The sequence below is a fragment of the Cicer arietinum genome, chromosome 4 (assembly GCF_000331145.2).
Source record: "Cicer arietinum cultivar CDC Frontier isolate Library 1 chromosome 4, Cicar.CDCFrontier_v2.0, whole genome shotgun sequence".
Lineage (NCBI taxonomy): Eukaryota > Viridiplantae > Streptophyta > Magnoliopsida > Fabales > Fabaceae > Cicer > Cicer arietinum.
Genome location: NC_021163.2, coordinates 5,638,017 through 5,658,171, shown reverse-complemented (window position 1 = coordinate 5,658,171; position 20,155 = coordinate 5,638,017). Strand labels below are relative to the sequence as shown.

Below are 20,155 nucleotides of genomic sequence, written 5' to 3'. Positions count from 1 at the left end.
GAAAATAAAATATATTAATAGCTATTTCAGATAAGTTATGTTCAATGACGTTTTAGGATGTCAAATTCATTAACAATTATTTTTGCATATTTATATTTTTAATACAAACAGCTAAATTATTTATGATAATAGATGTAATAAAAATCTTATTCCAAGTTTTTTGACACGTTATCAAATACTACCAAACAGGGATTATGAGTCATGTAAAGGAGTGGTGTTTTGGATACCTCATGGACTCTAAATCCAGCACGTCAGGTAAAATACAAGTTACTCATTTCCATTTAAACACAAGCTGCATATCTGTTGACAAATATTTTTTAATATATATATATATATATGAGTTTTTTAATTTTCACCTGCTAATTTTTTTGTTAGTGTAAATTAGTAATGTGCACTTTTTTGTTTTTAATAAAAAAAAATCTAACTATCTTGTAATTTACATTTTTTTAGTTTAATTATTTCATTATCTTTAATGAGTTTGTTGTCCCTATTATTTATAGTCCCATTAGATACATTTGATAGTCATTTCAAATCTATCAATAAGATTAGTCTAAAAAACTATATAAATTCAAAATGACTATCAAGTATATGTAAAGAGGCTAATCTATCTCTTTAGTTTATCTTCTTTTAGTTTTAATATGACATTTATTCAGAAAGTGAAGAACTTACAAAATTATCTTTTAGTTTTACTCATTTAAAGTAGTAAAGAGAAACGTTTGCACACACTTTTAAGATTAGATTACGTAAATTAACAACCTACTCCCCGCATTAATATACATAATAAAACTTATAAAACTACCCGGCAATTTTACTTATTTAAAATGGTAAAGAATATTTTTTTTTTTTGTTTGTCAATATAAAAGGATGTAGGTTGTTTATTTAGACTTTCATAAAAAAAGATATGAGTGTAAATTGGTTATGTACACCTTTTTTTTTTTTTACAAAGTAATCTACCTACTTTTTTTAGAAAACTACATCAATGAGGGGGTAAAGATGTAATTAAAATTTTTAATTTTATTTATCACTTTGCCATTTGAAATAAAACTTATAAAATTGTTCTTTAACTTTATTTATTTAAAATAGTAAAAATGAATTATATTGTGAAATGAGAAAATGTATGTTATTCACCTAAAACCTAAAAAACATAGATTAATAAACTACGTGTAGGTTGCTAATTTCAAACTTCAGAAGAAGATAATTGAATGTAAATATATATATATATATATATATATATATATATATTTCAGTCTTAACTTTTAAAAAAAAAATTTAATTCATATTTATTACACAAAATATATTAAATGAGAAGAATTTTGAAATGAAAAGTGAAAAGACTTAATGTTGACTCTACGACCTTAATATTAGAACAAAAAGTTATAAATTTTTAAAATAATTATGTTTTACTTAAATAACCTTTAATTTTGATAATCACATACCTATAAACAATTTTGATTCTAACTATCCAAACAACAAAAATTGATTAAAAAAATAATTTTAAATTTAAAACTATCTAAATATAAATCATTTTATCTTCAACTAAATTTTAACAAAAATCAATTATAAAATTAATTTTAACCACCGTATAATAAAACACATTAATTAACATTTTTATTATAAATTATATAAGATCAATTATAAAATTAATTTTAACCACCACATAATCATTTATGTTAATTAACATTTTCACTAGCTGAAATTTAGATATAAAGTCAACCATTTACAGTAGTGTACAAAAAAAGAAACAAAAGAACATTATCATCTGACAAGGTTTAGAACTCGTGACCAGATAAGAAGGTTAATAGAATCTCTAATTTTAGATAAAAAGGAATCAGATTCTTCTACGGAGAATGGATGGTGGTGATAAGAGAGAATATGAAATTAGCCGGCAGTAAAGAACATAGAGAAATAGGAGCCGCTACCATTAAATTACATGTTAACTTTTCCACGTATATTTATTTTATTTTATTAAATATATCTTCGATTATTCCATACGATTCTAGATTTGTCCATCCAAATTTTCCTTTAAAATGGATAGGAATTGGAAACAACAAATAGGGGAATGAAACTGCGAGCAACTAAGGGTAGCGTTCAATTTCTATGCTAATTACTTTTTTAAAAGATGAATTAGAGCGCCATTAAGATCATAGCAATTCAATAATTTGTAATCAGGAATTAGAAATGAAAGTAAATATTATTAAGAACAAAATATTTTATTGATTAAACATAAAAAGTTTATCAAATTGATAAATGTTTTTCAATTTAAGAGATTGTGATGTCATTTCACAAATTTGATAATATTATTTGTTTTAATTTAAACTAATTAGAAATTCGTTTGAAGAAGAAATTCATGTTATCATGTAAGTAAGCATTGGCGATGGGTAAAAATGAAGAGTTTAATATTTTAATTTTTTTTATGGCTATTTTATTTTTTATAAAGTAGTTATTTATACTTTTTTGGTAGTTATCTTTTAAAATTTAACAATGATTAAAAATAAAATAAAATATAAATATTTTTTAGTGGTTATTTTTCTTATACTGAGTTTTGTTTTGTTTTTTTTACCAATTTTTTAGACTGATAGTTCGCCAGTAATGTTTCGAGTTTTACTAAATATTTTCAATAAAAATAGAAAGAACAAAAAACAAAAAAAAGAATTTTACTAGTACAATAGATTATAAATAGAAGGATTATTCGGGGATTCAGGAAAAAAGGATATATTGTTCATACAGAATAATAAAGTAAACTCTATATATAGATCCAACATTGGCAGTACCGTTTTCTCCCTCCCCCTCTCTCTTTTTGAGTTGCTCGGGTAATTCCTATTATTTTTTAGTAAAAAAGGTCTCTTCAGAAGTCTATTTGGTTATTATTCCTATTTTGCTTTGTTGTAAAATTAACAAAATTCCGGTTTTTCTGTATGAATACCACACAGTTATTATATATATATATATATATTTAAATGATCATCAAAGAAAATAAAAAGTTAACCCTTATTTATTTATTTATAAAGATGACTAAAATAATGGAATGGATAATAAGTTGGAAATATTTGATAACAAACTAATTTTATTTCGTATTTTTTATAAATTAATTAAAAATACCTCTATTGTATTTTTTTAATATATATCAATAAAAAATATATTTATTTTATTTTTCTAATAATATATATCAATTACAAATTTTTGTTTAGTGTTATTTATTAATTCACAAAATTGGTTTCATGTTTTAAAATCTAACAATTTTATTCTATTATTTTGATTCTTTGACAAAAAGATGCGATATTTGATATTTTATATTTTAAATTATGTGACATGTTATAGAATGATGAAAATAATTAACACAAATAAAATCGCCATAATATGTTCTAAAAACTTAACTTTCAATTTTATTTTTTAATTTAATTAATGACACATAAATAATTATTACATTTAGATGATTTTATATTATAAAATTTTATGCCACATCATTTAAAATATATCAAATAATCTTTTCTTAGTTTAAAAAATATGAAAGAAATCAAAATTGTCGACTTTTAAAATAAATGACTAATTGCATGAATTGATGAAAATAGAAAGACTAAAATTGTAACTAAACCTTTGTATACATATCACTTTCAATATTTTCCTGTGTTTTTTTTTTATCTATATGTGATAAATATTTATTCAATATTTTTTTAATATTTATCAATGACATTGATTTATCTAATATTTTTTATGTTTAGGTGATAAATATTTCTCTCGTATTTTTTATGTATTAATTATAAATATTTATTTAATATTTTCAATAATAGAGATTTGTCTCATGCGTTTTTTATGTATTAATGATAAATATTTGTGTTGCATTTTTTTTATGTATTAGTAACAAATATTTTTTTATGTAATTTTTTATTGACAATTATTTGTTTCAAAATTTTTTATACATCTATTATAAAGATTTATTCCATATTTTTAAAATATTTATGAGATAATTTTTTATTCCATATATTTCAATGTATCAATAATAAATATTTATTTTATAATTTTTTTTATATTTATCAATCATAAATATTTATTTGATATTTTTTTGTGTTAATTATAAATATTTATTAATATATTTTTTAATATTTATTAACTATAAATAATTATTCAGTCCTTGTATTAATTAATGTGATGACATGTGAAAGTTGGGTAGTTTAGTCATTTAAATAGAAAACAATTGTCTTTTTATTTTTATTTATTTATATATATTATTATATTTCTGAACTTTCTTGATGATGCTTTTTTCGGTGTTAGATGTCAAATGAGAGAATGAAATAAATGTCACTGAAGCATAACTTAAAGGAAAGTGACTGCATATTTTATAGGAAAATGACAAATGCAAAATTATGGCATGCTCCACATTAGTGACTAGTTTATAAAGAAATAACTTAAAAAATTAAATTAAGTGTGAAAAATCATTAGTTAATGTATTATAATTATTATCAGTTTTATATTATTGATATTAAAAAATTATTAATTTTAATAATTATTTAATGATAATAAGTTATCATATGTATGGTTTTTTTTTATATATTATAATTATTCTTATTTTGATTTAGAAGATATAAAAAAAGAATATATTTAATTAATGATTACATAGAAATATATATCCCTTACAGACATTCTATGCTTCGAGCATTCAACGTCTTTTTTAACGATTAATTTTTTAAAAAAACAATGTAAGAAAATTGTTGTGTGAAGAATTTTAATTTGAATATTATTGTACGCATTTTTATCATGCAATATCAAAAAACACTTATTTGAAAAAATATTTCAGTGACAATCATTTACTCCTTTGTGGTTTTTATAATTATTATATTATAATTATTTTAATTTTCATTTGAAAGATATAAAAAATAAAATATTTAATTAATTGGTTATTGCATATATTTGTTCTGTATATAGTTTGTACGCTCAAATGGATTTTTAGTGACTCATTTATAGAAAAAGTAATGTAAAAATTTGAAATGTGAATTTTTTTAGTTATTTTGTTATAGTTGTTCTCATATTTATGTCTAAGGTATTGAAAATAACTAATTTTAACAAGTTATTTAATGACAATGACAATTATTTTTCAATGGTATATGTTTTTACGATAAATTATAATTAATATACAATATTTATTATTTTCTTATTAGATGTAAAAATTTATTACATTTAATTAATTAATTAACAAAAATATTTGTCGTAGGTATAAATTATATGTTTCAATAATTTGTTTAATAACTCATTTCTAAAAATAATATAAAAAAAGTTGAAGTGTAAAAAATTATATTTAATATATTATAATTTTTCTTATATTTATGCAACGATATTAAAAAATATAAATTTTAACTAAATTTTTAATAACAAACGTTTGTGTTATATATTATTTTGTAGAATAATTATAAAAAAAGTTGTTCAATGGAAGTAGAGTAATTTAGAGGACTATATATAGTTAGATATAAAGTAGGACAGCTTGTAGTATGCAGTTCTGAAGGGAAGTTGAAATCAATTTATATATAAAATTGAGAAACAAAAAAGTAAGATTATTTAATTTTGTATAATATCATATTTTAAATAAGGTTTTAATAAATTTATTTAGAAAACAACTTTTCTCATTTGATTTGATGCAACAATTACAAAGATAGTTTACTTATGCGAGTTTTTTTTTTCAATAACTTTTTTTGATTTTTTTTTACTAAAATATTTTCTTTTTAAAACTATACATTAAAATGTATTTTTTTTTTATTACTTATAAATCACATTTGCAAATAATGTGAATAACGATTTCATTAAGAAAGCTTGAGTTTGCAAACAAGACTTCTTTAAATTTTTTTTAAAAAATTTCAATTTTTGTTTTAAATTAAAAAAAGTTATTCAAAAAAACTTTTAAACTTTTTAAAAAAATTCTTTTAATAAAGTCACATTTACAATTTGAGACTTCCTTAAGAAAATCTTCATTTGCAAAGACTACTTATACGAAAGAAAAAAAAAAAAGAAATTTTAATATATAATTTTAAAAAAAGAGTAATTTAATAATTTTTTTTTTCAAATAAAAGGTATTGAAAAAAAAAACCTACTTATGCATTAAGAAAATAGTTAAACATCTCCAAACAATATAATACTATATATGTTTTATTGTTTTTGATGTATATCTAACTGTCAATAAAAATACAACATTCTTGCTAAGAAAACAAACAATAAAATAACAACATCCATGCTCGAAGTAAATAAAAAAACAGCATTTGTCGGGAAAATTAAAAGGGTAAAAATATGCGCCCATAGAAGAAAAACTTTCACCCCAATAAATAGTTCAATTGGATCAAACATCTAAGGTAGATGTTGATGTTGATCCAATTTCATGTTTGTTTATTTTTATCGAACTTTAGCTTTTGATAATTTAAAATACACTAGCATATTTTAATTTTCAGTAGATTATTAGGAGGCGGATGAACTAATACAAGAAATGAATGAACTACATCTAAAATATTCTTGGGCCTTGCATCGTGTTAATTCGATTTTTTTTCTACAAGTGTTAATTTTATTATTAATCCTAAGAGCTCATATACTACCCAAATATTTGACTATTAGATCAATTATAGTGGTTTATCTGGTAGAATGAATTTAAAACTATTGATGAAAAATAATTGATTACAATTATAGAATTTGAAAGAATTTAATTTGAACAAAACAACTTTTGTGAAAAAAATATAGTGAATTACTTTATCAATTTTTCTGGCTATTGGTTAATCGATATTTATATCTTTTTTGAGGCATATTGGATGTGGAGATTATGAAGCTACAATTCCAAACACTTGCAATTGCAAGGCATGTATACTTTGTAAAAGAAAATTACGCTAGCATTAAAGAAAAGTAAAAGATAAGTCATGTGTGTTTTGTAAAAGAGAAGACGAAAGTTATGCACATCATTTCTCCTCTTGTAATTTTGCCAAAAAAATGTGGCAACTTGTGTTTGACTATATTGACTTAAATATGAATTCAGAATTGAAAGCAAGGAAGAGGTGTCTCATTTTTGGAGGCTAGTGCATTGATGTAGCTAATACAACATTTCATTTCCATTACAAATACAAGTAAGCAGATTTCAAACAATTCAGTGAACACAAATTACCAATATATATCCACCATCCTTAATTCATATCAGCTTATAATTTCTGTCAATTAAACATATTTGCTAGTTTAAACAATTATCTCATCCTACATTCAGAAATGCAAAACAATTGATGCAGAAATGCAAAAAAATTATGCAGAGAAACTATAGCAAGTGTGATAAACTGCCCCTCCTCCTCAGCCAAACTACTCTTTAATTTTTTTACATTGTTGTATAAGTTCTGTTCTGACAAGCCAAATCAATCATTCCCTCTTTAGCTTGTCAAAACTTGGAAATTATAGTTATCGAAGAATAATATTATTATCTGGTGAATATTAATAACGATCAAAAGTGATGAATAGCATCAAAGTAATTTCTCAGGCTTGATTTATTGGCAAATAAAATAGATATTCTTGATTGAGTTTTTCAAATTATTTTAGTAATCCTTTGGAGATTAGCCATTGTGAGATGAAAGATGTTTAGAATTTGTATTTGACAAAATCAAATTAATTTAAGCACATTAGCAAAGTTGTAACTATAAGCATAAAAATAATATGGAAAAAATCATATCTGTAAAAAAATATTTTAAACCACATTAGCAAAGTCCAATAATTTTAATTTAAAAATTCAGTATATTGTCCTAGCTAGTATGATACCATATCACGAAGAGGCAAGGACAACCACTGAATCAAAGCTGGATTATTCTACCAACTTTCCATCCGTTCAAAGCATCAAAGCAGTACTCCTATTTTCTTTCTTTTGAACCCTTTGCTGAATTTCTCCCAAGCTCATACAAGTTGTATGTGTAATGTTCAAAAACAACTCCAACCGAATGGTTACATTACCTTTCACCATTCACATGACAGAACACGCATTAGGATTTTCATCACTAAAATACACAAATTCATCCGACGCTTGTGATGATGTATAAGACTCCGATTCGTACGTATACGGCCTAGGCTCCATTTCGGTTCCCGAATTCATCACATGCGCGTATTGATACGCTTGAGGAGGCGCGTAATACGCTGCACCGTAGCTACTACTGCTAGGATACGCTGTGTGATAGCTCACGGTACAAACGGGTGCAACAGCAGGAGGAGGAGCATAATAATGCGGTGGATATAATTGATTGTTTGTGTAATGACGTGGCGGATTCTCATTAGCTGGACTCGAAACTGGAACTGAACCTGGATGTACCATCCCATGGAAATTCAAATTACCATGACCTTGACCATGTGACCGGTTACCTGAACCACCGGTACCCGGATCATCACCACATTGTTCAACAGCACCCTCGTTAGCGTTGTTGTTATTAACTTTCCCTTTCCCTTTCTTTTTCTTCTTTTTTCCTCCACCGACGGTTTTCTCATTTGCTGAAGATTCTTCATTATCATCATTTGGAAATTGAACTGCGACGCTAACCTTTTTCTGGGTAACCGGTCCAGCCGGTAATACAACTGTTTGTCTCCTCACCTCTGGCTTTACTTCTTGAACATGTACTTCACCGGTTTTTCCGGTGGCGCATCCTTCGCTGAGTTTGTTACCGTTAATAACATGAACCTCACCGCTTCCGTTGGTACTTTTAACGGTTTTGGATGTGTGAGAAGTGTCGACGATAAGTTTAACTTTACCTGTTTCATTGTCGTTTTCACTGCTTTGGTTAATTTCTTCACTGCTTTCAGTTTCTGTATCGTTGTTCTGTTTCTCTTTGTTCTCTGATTTTCCTGGCTTGTTCTTTTTTGAATCTGTTGGTTCTGGCCATAACTCAACATGTTTCCCTGTTTTAATTAATTTCTTAATCAAAATATCGCTGTTTACGTTCCCCGTTACTACAACTTTTTGTTGTCTCAAATCGATGTTTATGTTATGAACACCTGAATTACAGAGGTAAAAAAGATGAAAAGGAGTGTATAGTAAAAATGAAATTAAAATACTAAAGGAAGAAAAGAAAAAAAAGTTTCGTTTTGAATATTTTAATTATTACCATGTATAGCTTGAAGAATTTTGTGTACTTTCCTCTTGCAGCCTTCGCAGTGGATGGAGACTTTCAACACAGTTGTCTGAAAAAAATGGTGAAGTGAGAAGAGTATGTTGTTAAGGCAACAAATGAAATGAAAGTAAGGTGTGGTGGTTTACCTTGTAGTTGAGATGTTGTTCCAGTTGTGTTGGTTCAGTTTGTGTTTGTGTTGCGGCCATTTGATTGGAAGAAAAAAGCAGAGTATGTTAGAGAGAAGGAGAGGAATTAGGACGGAAGGTATTCTGAAACTGATGGGAACGATTAAAAAGCAGAGAATAAAGGCATCAAAACTCCAGCGAATAATAGTTTATTTATAAAAGAAACGAAAAAGATTGTGTAGGCTTTCATGAAAAGAAGGACCTAGAAAAAAGAGAAAATACCCTACTGTCTTATTTTTTATTTTATTTAATGAAAACATGTCTTATTCTCAATGTACACATCTTTTTACTTTAAAAAAAAAATGTTAACACATGTTATTGAACAAATTTGTTAAGAATGTAAAGTAATTATACATGGAGGAATATAATTTTAAAAATTTGGCTCGTACTAACAAAATTATTTAGAACACTCTTTAAGAAAACAAAATATTTGTGAGTGAAAGTTTTCAAATTTTCGACACCAAGATAAAAAATGCACGATTTCTTAAGTTTTATTTTCATATTTAGTTAAAGGTATTTAAAAAAAAAATTGAATAAAATCTTACGATTTTCTTTTAGATATTTTTTGTCTAAAAATGATGATATATAGAGCTATTTTTTGAATGATGTGGCAATGATGACAAGAATTTGACATGTTCACTTGTATCTTTTTTAAGTTGATTAATTTAAAATAAATAAAAAATAAATTAAAATCCAGTTTAAGGAATTCACAATTATGATTCTCATTTTTATTTTAACAATTTTGATTCTCATTTTTTAAAATAAATAATGACATTTGACTCCCTTCTAATATGATATGTACATGGTAATGTAAGTAATTTAAATTTTAATCTGGTTTAAATTTTAATTTGGTTTCTTTATCTCGTTAAACGAATTCAATAACTTATAAATTATTTTAAATATTTTTTTAACCAAATACAAAATCTTTTAAAATCCATCATCTTCCTTCATTTTCCTCATCTATATATATATATATATATATATATATATATATATATATTTCCTACATTCACTCTATTAAAATCATTCACCACGTTTAATATTCGTTGAACCTAACAAATTTTTAGGCAAAACAATTCCCATTTAAGTATGCTCTAATAACTTTAAAAGCTTTTTTTGCTTCCTTTATTTTCTTCTGCCCTAGACAATTCCAATAGATGCTTCTCATATGAATTTTTAGAACTTGGATCCTCTAGATTAATTTATTCTCTATACTATCTCCAACTCTTTATCGCTCTTATTAATAATTTTTCTCCTTTATCTTGTTTCTTTAACATTTTTAAAAGAATTTATGCGACAAATAAGTGAAGTCGAGAGTGTAGAAGGAAAATTTGCATAGATGATACACATCCCAATTCGCACAGGTAGTAATAAACTTGTTTTATGTTTTAATTTTTTCATGTTCCAAATTTTCATACTCAACCTTTGCCATCAATGTTATTTTTTCTTCTATCTCAATTTTTAATGAGTGAAATATCCATTATCATACACTTATCATTACGAGATTTGATTGTGAGAAAGAAATAAAAAAAAATATATTAATCAACATTTTTTTGGATCGGATGGTTTTGTAAAATTATTTTTGATTATGTTAATTTGTAACATTTTTTTTGTTTCATCATCTCTATCGACCTAATTGATGATCTCCAGTGTCTACCTCTTCAATTTTTTCCATCTCATATCTCTTCATGACGGTGGAGAAGATGATCATTTCATACAATTGCAGCACGATTTTGCTTTGGCTAAGATACATTTTTAACTCCTAAACTTTTTAAATATGACTATTTTTTTCTCATATTTTCAAAATAACGCTTTTGATCTCCTAATTATAGCCATTTTGCAAATTAGTGGATCACTTAATGTTCACTAAATCAAAACTGACGTGGACTAATATGTTTTACTACTTAATGACATGCAAAATATTACTTTAATTTTAGATTATAATTTATATATTACAATTATAATTTTGAATAAACATTGAAAAACAAAAGATTGAGGACACATGTAGGTACCTATTTTCACCTTTTAGATTGTTGTTAGCATATTTGTTGTTTGATGGAAGAAAACCATTAATGTTAGTTGAAGAGACGAGAGCCTTTCAGTTTAAGAGAGCATCTTTAGTTTTGTTCGCTATCATATATTTCTCCCTCGTATTTTCGACACTTTGGTAGAGATTCTGTTAGCCACCACTAGGACTGTGCAAACAATTCGGTTATGTGCGTCAAATTCAAAATCGAATTTAAATTTATTTTAAATATTCCGTTAAAATCACATGGTTATAATTCGGTTGAATACCCACTTATGTTTTTATATTTGGATTTGGTTTTTATCCACTCAACTCCCAAAAATCCTACATCTCAAAAACTCTAAAACAGTTCTGATTTTGTTAATTTTGAGATTTTTTTTTTGAAATTTATTTTTTCTTAGAAAAATTTTAAATCGAATTTTTTCTCAAAAAATTTGTTAGAGAAAAATTTTAAAAAAATTTATCGAAAAAATAGAATTTTTCGAATTAAAAAGTTGTAAATTATTTTTTATCAAAAAAATTTCGAAAAAAATCAAAAAGATTTTGAGAATTTTTTTAAAAAAATTAAAGAAAATTATTTCTCGAAAATAATAAAAATTAATTTTAAAATTGAATTTTTTGAAATTGGTTGCTTAATTAAAAATCGGTTATTTTACCGTAATCAATTTTACAATTAGTTTTATAACCGATTTTAAATCATTATAGTTATAAATCTAAATCCATATATTAATTTTAAAATTGATATGATTTGATTTTTAAAAAAACACTAATGATGCACAATCCTAACCATCAACACAAGATGTAGTTTTGGTTATGAATGTTACTATGAATCCAACAGACAAGAGAAACGAGTTGAAGAGAAAATCTATAATAGTTTTGATGCTTTTGCAAATCGAACTTTCTCGTTCTTGGTGATGCTTCTATTTCCACCTCTTTTTAAAAATATTCTTATTGAAAATTATAATTGGAGTAAATAAATAATAATATACACTTAAAGTAATATGTTACATGAAACTAGATAGTCAAAATATTTGTCCATGTCGATTTTGACTTAATCAAAACGAAGAGATCTATCAATTTATAAAAAATGTCTTTTTTAAAAATATGAACCAAAATTGCCAAACTTAAAAAGTTATATTAGGAAAGTTAAATTGTACTAGTAATTACTAGTTTTACCACAAATAGCAGACCTCTCGTATTTGCTTCATAACATGTTAAGTTATGTGAAGCTAGGCACTTAAAAAAGGAGCAAAAGGCAACACTCTCTATTTGAAGGCTAATTTTTATATAAAGAAAAAAGAATGCAATATCTTTCTTTCGTTTTCATTACTTTTATACATTAGACTATTAGAGTTTGCAATTGACATGTCTTTGTCTTATACTATAGACAGATCGGATTTTGCTGTAAAACATGGTAAAGGAGGAGCATTGGTGTTGTAAAGCAAGCCTCCCCAACCTTCATTGTTAAGTTTTTTATAAATTGATGTTTTACGAAAAGTTATTGATTAAATGATTGTCTTGTTAGATTAGATAAAATTATTTATACGTTGGATTTCATATTCACATCAATTAACCGCTTATATTACTAATTTTGCTATATTCTGTTTTATTTACAATTTCTACGTTGTTAAAGTTTTTAGCAAAAAAAAAAAAAAAAACAGAAAGGTACATACATAATATTGTAAAGCATACTTACGTCCAAATAAAAAATCATAAAGCATATTTTGGAGTTCTGTTCTAATAGTCATTCCAACAATTGAGTAAATCACTAAAAGAATTCATGCTATACATTTTTTCCTGAAATATATCTGCACTAACTCAAATAAAATAATAAGTTTGTTATACCACAACAATAATCATTTGATTTTATTGCGTGAGAACAAAAACATTACAACTTCATTCTTACTACAAAAAAAAAAGTGAAGAAATTTTTTCATACATGTATACAACTCCATCCATCAAATAGAGCTAGCTAGCTTTATACCTCTACAATAAAGAATGATTCAACTATCTATATGACAATAATATTATATATACTGATGTATTACAATTGAAGGGGCAAAAAATAACTATGTAAGAAAGAATCTAAAAATTTTCTTTATGAAAATCAAACTTGGTGCCAGTTTTTCTGGAAAAGTCCAAAGAAAGCTTTCTTAGTTCTCCAACCAATCCATGCGTCCCACAGTAAAAAACACCTAAAAATAATACTGCAAATTAGTTAAACAGTATGTTAACTTAAATTTGAACAATTAAAAGTAATTAAGACTATAAAATCAATAGTTACCAACTCTTTTATCAGGGTGTTTGAGAGCAACATGTTTATACACATTACGCCAATTAGGCCTAGCAAAATGTGTCTTCACCCTTGTCTCTGAAACTACATCAACACCATTTTTGGCATGGTGAATGGATTGAAGCATTGTGATCAAAGCGGAACGAGCGTCTCCTTCTTCATACACACTTGTGCAATAGTTATGAAGCTCAATTACACCTTCCTTATCATTCTCCGCTACCTCATTCATCACCCCTTTAAACCATTCAAAAGAACCTTGCTCTCGAGTAACCCAATAGAAGTAGGCTCGTTTAGTAGCAAAAGGTTTTTTCTTATTGTTCTTAATTCCATTTTCTATGACTCCTTCTTCTAAGTCTTCTTGTTGCTTAATGTTGTTTAGCACATCTTTGAGTATGCTAATCAAAGGTGTGGCACCAATTCCTAGTCCCACTAGAAGAAGGACTTCATAGTTTTTGTAATCTTGTGCTGGTGCTCCATAAGGTCCATCAATTCTTAGCCTTGGCATCCTACAATTGTATTCACTATCATATATAAAAACCAAAAAGGAAGCTTTTTTCAATTGAGAAAGCATTTTTCATATATATATATATAACCTTGGTAAGCTTGGTTTGGCTGGTAACATATCAGCTCGTAAGAGACCACTTTGGTCATCATTTGCTGGTTGACATGCCTACATAAATCAAATATTAATTAAGAATTTTATAATATTACTTGAATGTCCAAATTAAAATAACAATTAGTTCTGCTATGCACAAGTACTATTTACCTTGGCGAAAATACCCTTGAGTTGTGAGGTCCAATCACCCAAAGTTCGAATGTGAACGCTTATGTACTCATCTCCAGGAGCAGATGTAATAGAAAATGGATGCCTAGAGACAAATGCCAATAAGATCAAGAAATTAGTATAATTATATGAATATGAATAGGAATTTTGAATTTAAATCAGGTTCATACCATTCAAATGGAGAAATATCCGAACAATTAACATAAATATACTGGCCACTAGTATACTTAAATCCTTGTGGTTTAGACACATGCAATGCAAGTACATTTCCCGGGTACACTGCAACCTGGAATTTTTATTTAATAAATAACATTAAATTAATTAAATAATTGAAGTTGAAGGGTGTGAAAAATTCTAAAAAATGTACCTTTAGTATCCTCACAGATTTGTAGCCAGATCTAAAAGCACGAAGTATTCTTTCACATCCATATAGTATCATAGGAACGGCTAGATACATCCATGTCTATGTCACATAAATATTTGTAACAAAAATTCATCAAATTAAATAAAAAATATAAAGATGTTTTACAATCTGAGTCAAAGTGTTGACTTACCGTTTTGTTGTACCATTTCTTGCTAAGGTATAGGAAGTATCCATGAATGATAAAAAGCACGTAGACAATGACAAAAAGGTGATGAGAATACCAAAAAGCATTGAAACCAGTGAGCTTCTTGAGGAGAATGGGTAGTTTAAGTCTATTACGACGGAACCAAGGTTGGGCCAAAATAAAAGCTATAGCCATAAGTACAACGATGACCACACCGGTCCAACCTTCGGTTCCTTTAACGAACCACCAATAATTATTGGGCCTCTCATCCCCAAAAAATTGTTTCATGGGTTCATATTCTTCATCTGTGGCGTGTAATAACCTTGGGAAGTCACAAGTCAAATGTGAAATTGCATGCAAACCAACCCCAATTGCAATGCCCAAAGCTATCACCTACATAAATAGTAAGAGCCCAAAAATTAAAAATTCTTTATGTTGGGCCTATCTCTTGCTGAGACTTGCTCTTTCTCTCCAATTTAATTTAATTTAATGTAACATTATAATTTTAATTTCCGTTTTAGAAGCTTAAATTTTACCTTATGAAAATTGATGTTGTCATCAAAGGGAACCACCATTCCAAGTTGGGTCCTACTCCTAAGCCAAGTGATGGTGTTTCTACATACAGGCAACAAGATCAAGGCCATGTTAAACTTAAGTGTCTCAGCACCTCCCTTGGCTGTGGTGACACAATAGCCCATGATATGGAAAACGGCACGATGTTTGTATTGGACAAACTTCCAAGTGAAAAGTGCTACACAAATGGAAAACCATAGAGCTATGATCCAAATACGTTTCCAATTATCCTCCATAAAATATGTTAGTTCTCTAAAAGCCCGTTTCATAGGGTTGTGCTCTTTTGTAGGAACTAACTTATCGCTCAACATTTGGCTTAATACCCTACTATCTGTGGTTATGTGGGCTGATTGTGCTGGGGCTTGCAAAAGAAGCATTTCCAAGTTGTACAGCTGCAAAAACCCACACACAAATGTAAGTATTTAAATTTAGGTAACTAATTTTAATGTATACAAAATGTATCCACTTTAAAAATCAATTTAGCTAAATTCTTAAGTATCCAAGAAAAAATTGGATATCGGTGGTACCTGTAGACAAAATTAATTTAAATTTCAATTTATTTGAAAAATAATTAAATATAAAAATAATATGACATGGAATAATCGGATGTTGGGTACTATACTCTACAAAAACTCTTAATTTGTGCTTATGAATTGGGCCATTAACTCAAACTATCAAAGTATTAAGCTATTTTATTTTGAAGAAAAATTATTGGACTGTTAAGTAATATGAGATTATGAATTTATGATATGAATTACTTAAATTCATATCATAAATTTAGATTATGTGAACAAAACTCGATTCTTTTAATGCAAAAAAATAAAATAAAAAAACGCAACTAAATAAAGTCCTCTAGATTTGTTCATTATTTATTTTATTGTTCTCATACTCATACTGTGATAGTTGGTTTGAAATTTATGGAAGAGTGAATACAATGATCAAAATTAAACATTTAAACACTTCTGACATTTGACAAAAAAAAAGAAAAACATTTAAACACCAAGTTGAAACCACTAATGAGCTTCATTTTCTAGCTGATCAACTTAATAATATATTTATTCAACGAATATAAACCTCAATATATCCAAGGTTGCTTGGGTCCAGCTCCTCCATGATAAGGGCAGCATATTCCTCTGCTCGTTCTTGTAAGTTTGATAGCTTATTGGCCGAAGCACTTAAGCCGATAATCTGAAAATATTAACGTTCACACCTTCACAACGGTCTTGTAAAAAAACAATCTATCATATAAATTTTAATCTTAATTTTGTTCAATGCTCACTCACTTAGTAATAAGTGGGACAAATATAAGATTGAAATATTGAAATATTCATAAAAAAAAATTGATTTGGGACTTTACTTTTTTCTTTTTATCTCATGATGATAATGAAAGAAATTTGTTTCTTTGTTGTCAATTCCTTACTTTTATTTTTATATTTTAAACTCTCACCTCTTTTACTTCTTCTTCGGTAATTCGTCCGTCAGCATTCTTGTCCACCCTGCATGGCATGAGTGAACTCTATAAGTTATAGCCTAAGTAGTTAAAAAGTACAGTATTTTTTTACATTAGGTTCGAATATATTCTTTTACTTTGACACAAATATCTGCATACGTAATGTTCTTCAATTCAAAGTATATTTTTCTACGGTCAACAACCTAACCTAACCATTGATTAGTTGATCCATGCATATAACACTCGATTTTGTTTGCTTTATTTTTTTAATCCTATAATAAATAATATACTTTGTTCAAGGGTACGCTGGAGTGAGTCAATAAATAATCCCTGCCAAGACTAAGAGAAACTAATTTTATATGTAAAAAAGAAAATTTAAAGACACTAATTCCAATATTCTATAGATTAAAAGGAACTATCACCCAAACTCAATGAACTGATCATCAAATAAATCAATGTCAATTTAAATAATTTTTATTTTCATATATATAAATTGATAATAGTTTTTCTAAAAATGAATTAGTCGTACAGAACTACTTTTTTAATTTTTATATTAGTACAAAACTACATTTAAGAATAGTTTGCAATTGTCATATTATTATTCACACGTCACATATATACTAGTAAATATGAATGTTATGACAATTAAAGAAGAAAAAAAGGTGTAAAGTGAATGTGAAAAATAGATTAAAAAAATATTGCAATTCACACTACTCCCTTTTTAAGATTCGAATCATTTTTAGATCCTACCTATTTGTTGTAATAACTAACTTTTGTTCATCAAATAATTAATAGATAGTATTAGGAAGCAAGCAACGTTCATGGTTCGAAACGACTGCTAAATAATTTATTTAATTCTTTTATATAAAAATGATTGCGAAATAATATAAGCAAAGTCCGCATAATATTGTAACGATTATTAGATATGATTAGAGAAAACTGAGCTCCCTACTTGGATATTAGTCCAAAAATAAGTATACATTTATATTTTTTGAAGCAAATAAAACCCCGTTTAGCCGTCTCTTTCATGCTGACAATTTAAATTATTTATTTTATCGTGTGCATATCCATTCCTGACTATTTCTAGAAAACAATTAATTTGCTATTGAAAAATGAAATATAGTAAAAAATAATGTGGTCTTACATATCAAAAAAGGTTTGAAGCCTTGAATCAAAGCTTTGATCTGTAATTTGCTCCCAAAATTCTCGCAACTCTTCCTTTGTGATGGAAGCCGCTGCTATACCTCGACGACGTGCTAATGCATCAAATAACTCTCCGGCAAACTCCTTCGATTCGTTCATTCCTAATCATTGTCATTTCCAACCCAAGACATAAATAGCTTATTAAAACAGCTTATAATATATATAAAAAAGTTTGATTTTTATTTTTTTTTAAAAAAATATTTATATAAAAACACTTATAAGAAATGAATTTATACCTAAATATTTAATTAAATTATTTATTCAAATATGACATTAGATATAAACACTTATAAGAAACAAATTTATACTATATATATGTAAGACTTGAATGTAGTTTTTGTTGTTGTTGTCAAATGTAGTTTTAATCATGTGATATTATCAATTCACAAAATCAATATTTTTATTTTAAAATTTGTTACTTTTGGTAGTTTGTTTTAATTTTTTAACTAAAAATGGACAATGTAATATATTTTAAATAATGTGACATATATAATAAGATAATATAAAATGATTATCATCCATAAAATTATAATAAAAGTCCTATAAAACTTAACTTTTATAAAATTTGTATTTTTGTAACGTAATTAGTGAAATACAAATAATTATTGCATGATTTCATATCATATGATTTCATATCATAAAATCATATGTCGTATTAAAAAATATAAGTACTGTTGTTGACTTTTAAAATAAATGAATAAAAGCTGTAATTAAATTAATATTTAATTAAATTGTTTATTCAAAAATAAAATAAATTTTTTTATTGACAGTAAAATGACGTTAAATATATAGTTGAAATAATAATTATAAAACACATAGATGGTAGTAAAAGCAAGTAAAGAAAGTTTGTGTTTAAAATAATTAAAAATAAAAAAAATGATATAAAACATACCTATGCAGTGGCTAAAGCGAGTCTTGGGCAATTTACCATCAAGAGCTAATTGATGAAAGCGATTCTCAACCTGGGACCAACCTTCATGATCAGTTCCAACGGTTTTTGTCATAAACTTGAAACCTTGTAGAGCACGAGCAGCACCCGATTTCGATCTATCAACCTTATCGAACGTCTTAAATGACGTCATGCGCTTCAGCTCCATCGACACCTGTCTCAGTCGAGCCGACAGCGACGTCGGTTTCTTCTCCAGCCTGCTCGCCAGAAACACTGTTTCGGAATCTCCACCCCGAATGTTCTGGACTGAAACGCTGTCGTCGCGGACGTCCAACGTTATCTCCACCATTTCACCGTCATCGTCTTTGAACCTTCCGTTCCTTTGTTTGTTTGATACTAAAGGCCCACTGAAGCCCACTCGTGAGCTTCGGCTATCTGTGCTCTCTGCCTCTGACCATGATTCTTGTTGGTTCTCTTGAATTTCCATAATTTTTCCTATTCTTCACTCCCAAGCCAACTATCCTAAGAATATAGTACTGACAATAATTGTTTACAAGATTTATGTGATGATGAGAAATTGGAGAGTGGATGGGATAATTATGGGAAGTGTTTATTATAAAAAGATATATAGTGGTGTGGTGTGGGTGAATTGAATGGGTAATAATAAGGTTGAAAGTTGAAATGAGTTGGGAGGATATGAGAGGTGATGAGAAATATAAATATTTATATATGAGTCAAATAATGAGAGAGGTGAATCAAGGGGCGCATTTGGATATTCTTCTTCTGGTTTTTGACACGTTAGTTGACGAGATGGAGAGTGGTTGGGTGGGATTCAAATGTTTTCACTTTTTGGAGTCAAAATTCAAGTTGTGGCCAACTGTGAGTGTCAGTTATTAGATTTTACATCATTCAATGGATTAAACTTTCAATATATAAAATACATGATTTATATATTCATTTTTTATTTTGTTTGTGACTTTAGAAGGAGCAGAAAGAGAGCTTTGAAAAAAGGAGAAAAATTAGAATAAATGAAGAGCTTTGGAAGTAAAGAGTTTTGAATAATTTTTTATTCAAAATACAAAATACTCTTATTTTAGGGAAATACAAAA

At 26.9% G+C, this 20,155-nt stretch overlaps 2 protein-coding genes across 3 annotated transcripts; both read right to left on the bottom strand.

Annotated features, from left to right (window-relative positions):
* Positions 1–7,672: 7,672 nt before the first annotated feature.
* Positions 7,673–9,435, bottom strand: LOC101497603 (heavy metal-associated isoprenylated plant protein 35). The gene is made up of 3 exons (XM_004495653.4): positions 9,242–9,435; positions 9,090–9,165; positions 7,673–8,979 (listed from the first exon to the last, which is right to left on the bottom strand). Exons 1-3 carry the CDS (start codon positions 9,299–9,301, stop codon positions 7,961–7,963), a joined length of 1,155 nt encoding a protein of 384 aa, XP_004495710.1. The 5' UTR covers positions 9,302–9,435; the 3' UTR covers positions 7,673–7,960.
* A 3,713-nt stretch (positions 9,436–13,148) lies between these two features.
* LOC101497935 (respiratory burst oxidase homolog protein B-like) lies at positions 13,149–19,761 on the bottom strand. Of its 2 annotated transcripts, none has more exons than XM_012714407.3 (12): positions 19,050–19,761; positions 18,099–18,258; positions 16,952–17,000; positions 16,579–16,692; positions 15,468–15,896; positions 14,938–15,324; positions 14,751–14,846; positions 14,554–14,669; positions 14,366–14,468; positions 14,193–14,269; positions 13,591–14,105; positions 13,149–13,513 (listed from the first exon to the last, which is right to left on the bottom strand). In XM_012714407.3, the coding sequence occupies exons 1-12, from the start codon at positions 19,531–19,533 to the stop codon at positions 13,392–13,394; spliced, it is 2,652 nt and encodes an 883-aa protein (XP_012569861.1). In that variant the 5' UTR covers positions 19,534–19,761; the 3' UTR covers positions 13,149–13,391. The 2 variants fall into 2 exon arrangements, with proteins under 2 accessions (XP_012569861.1, XP_004495711.1); XM_004495654.3 differs by having other exon boundaries at positions 13,149–13,501; positions 19,050–19,760.
* Positions 19,762–20,155: the final 394 nt, after the last annotated feature.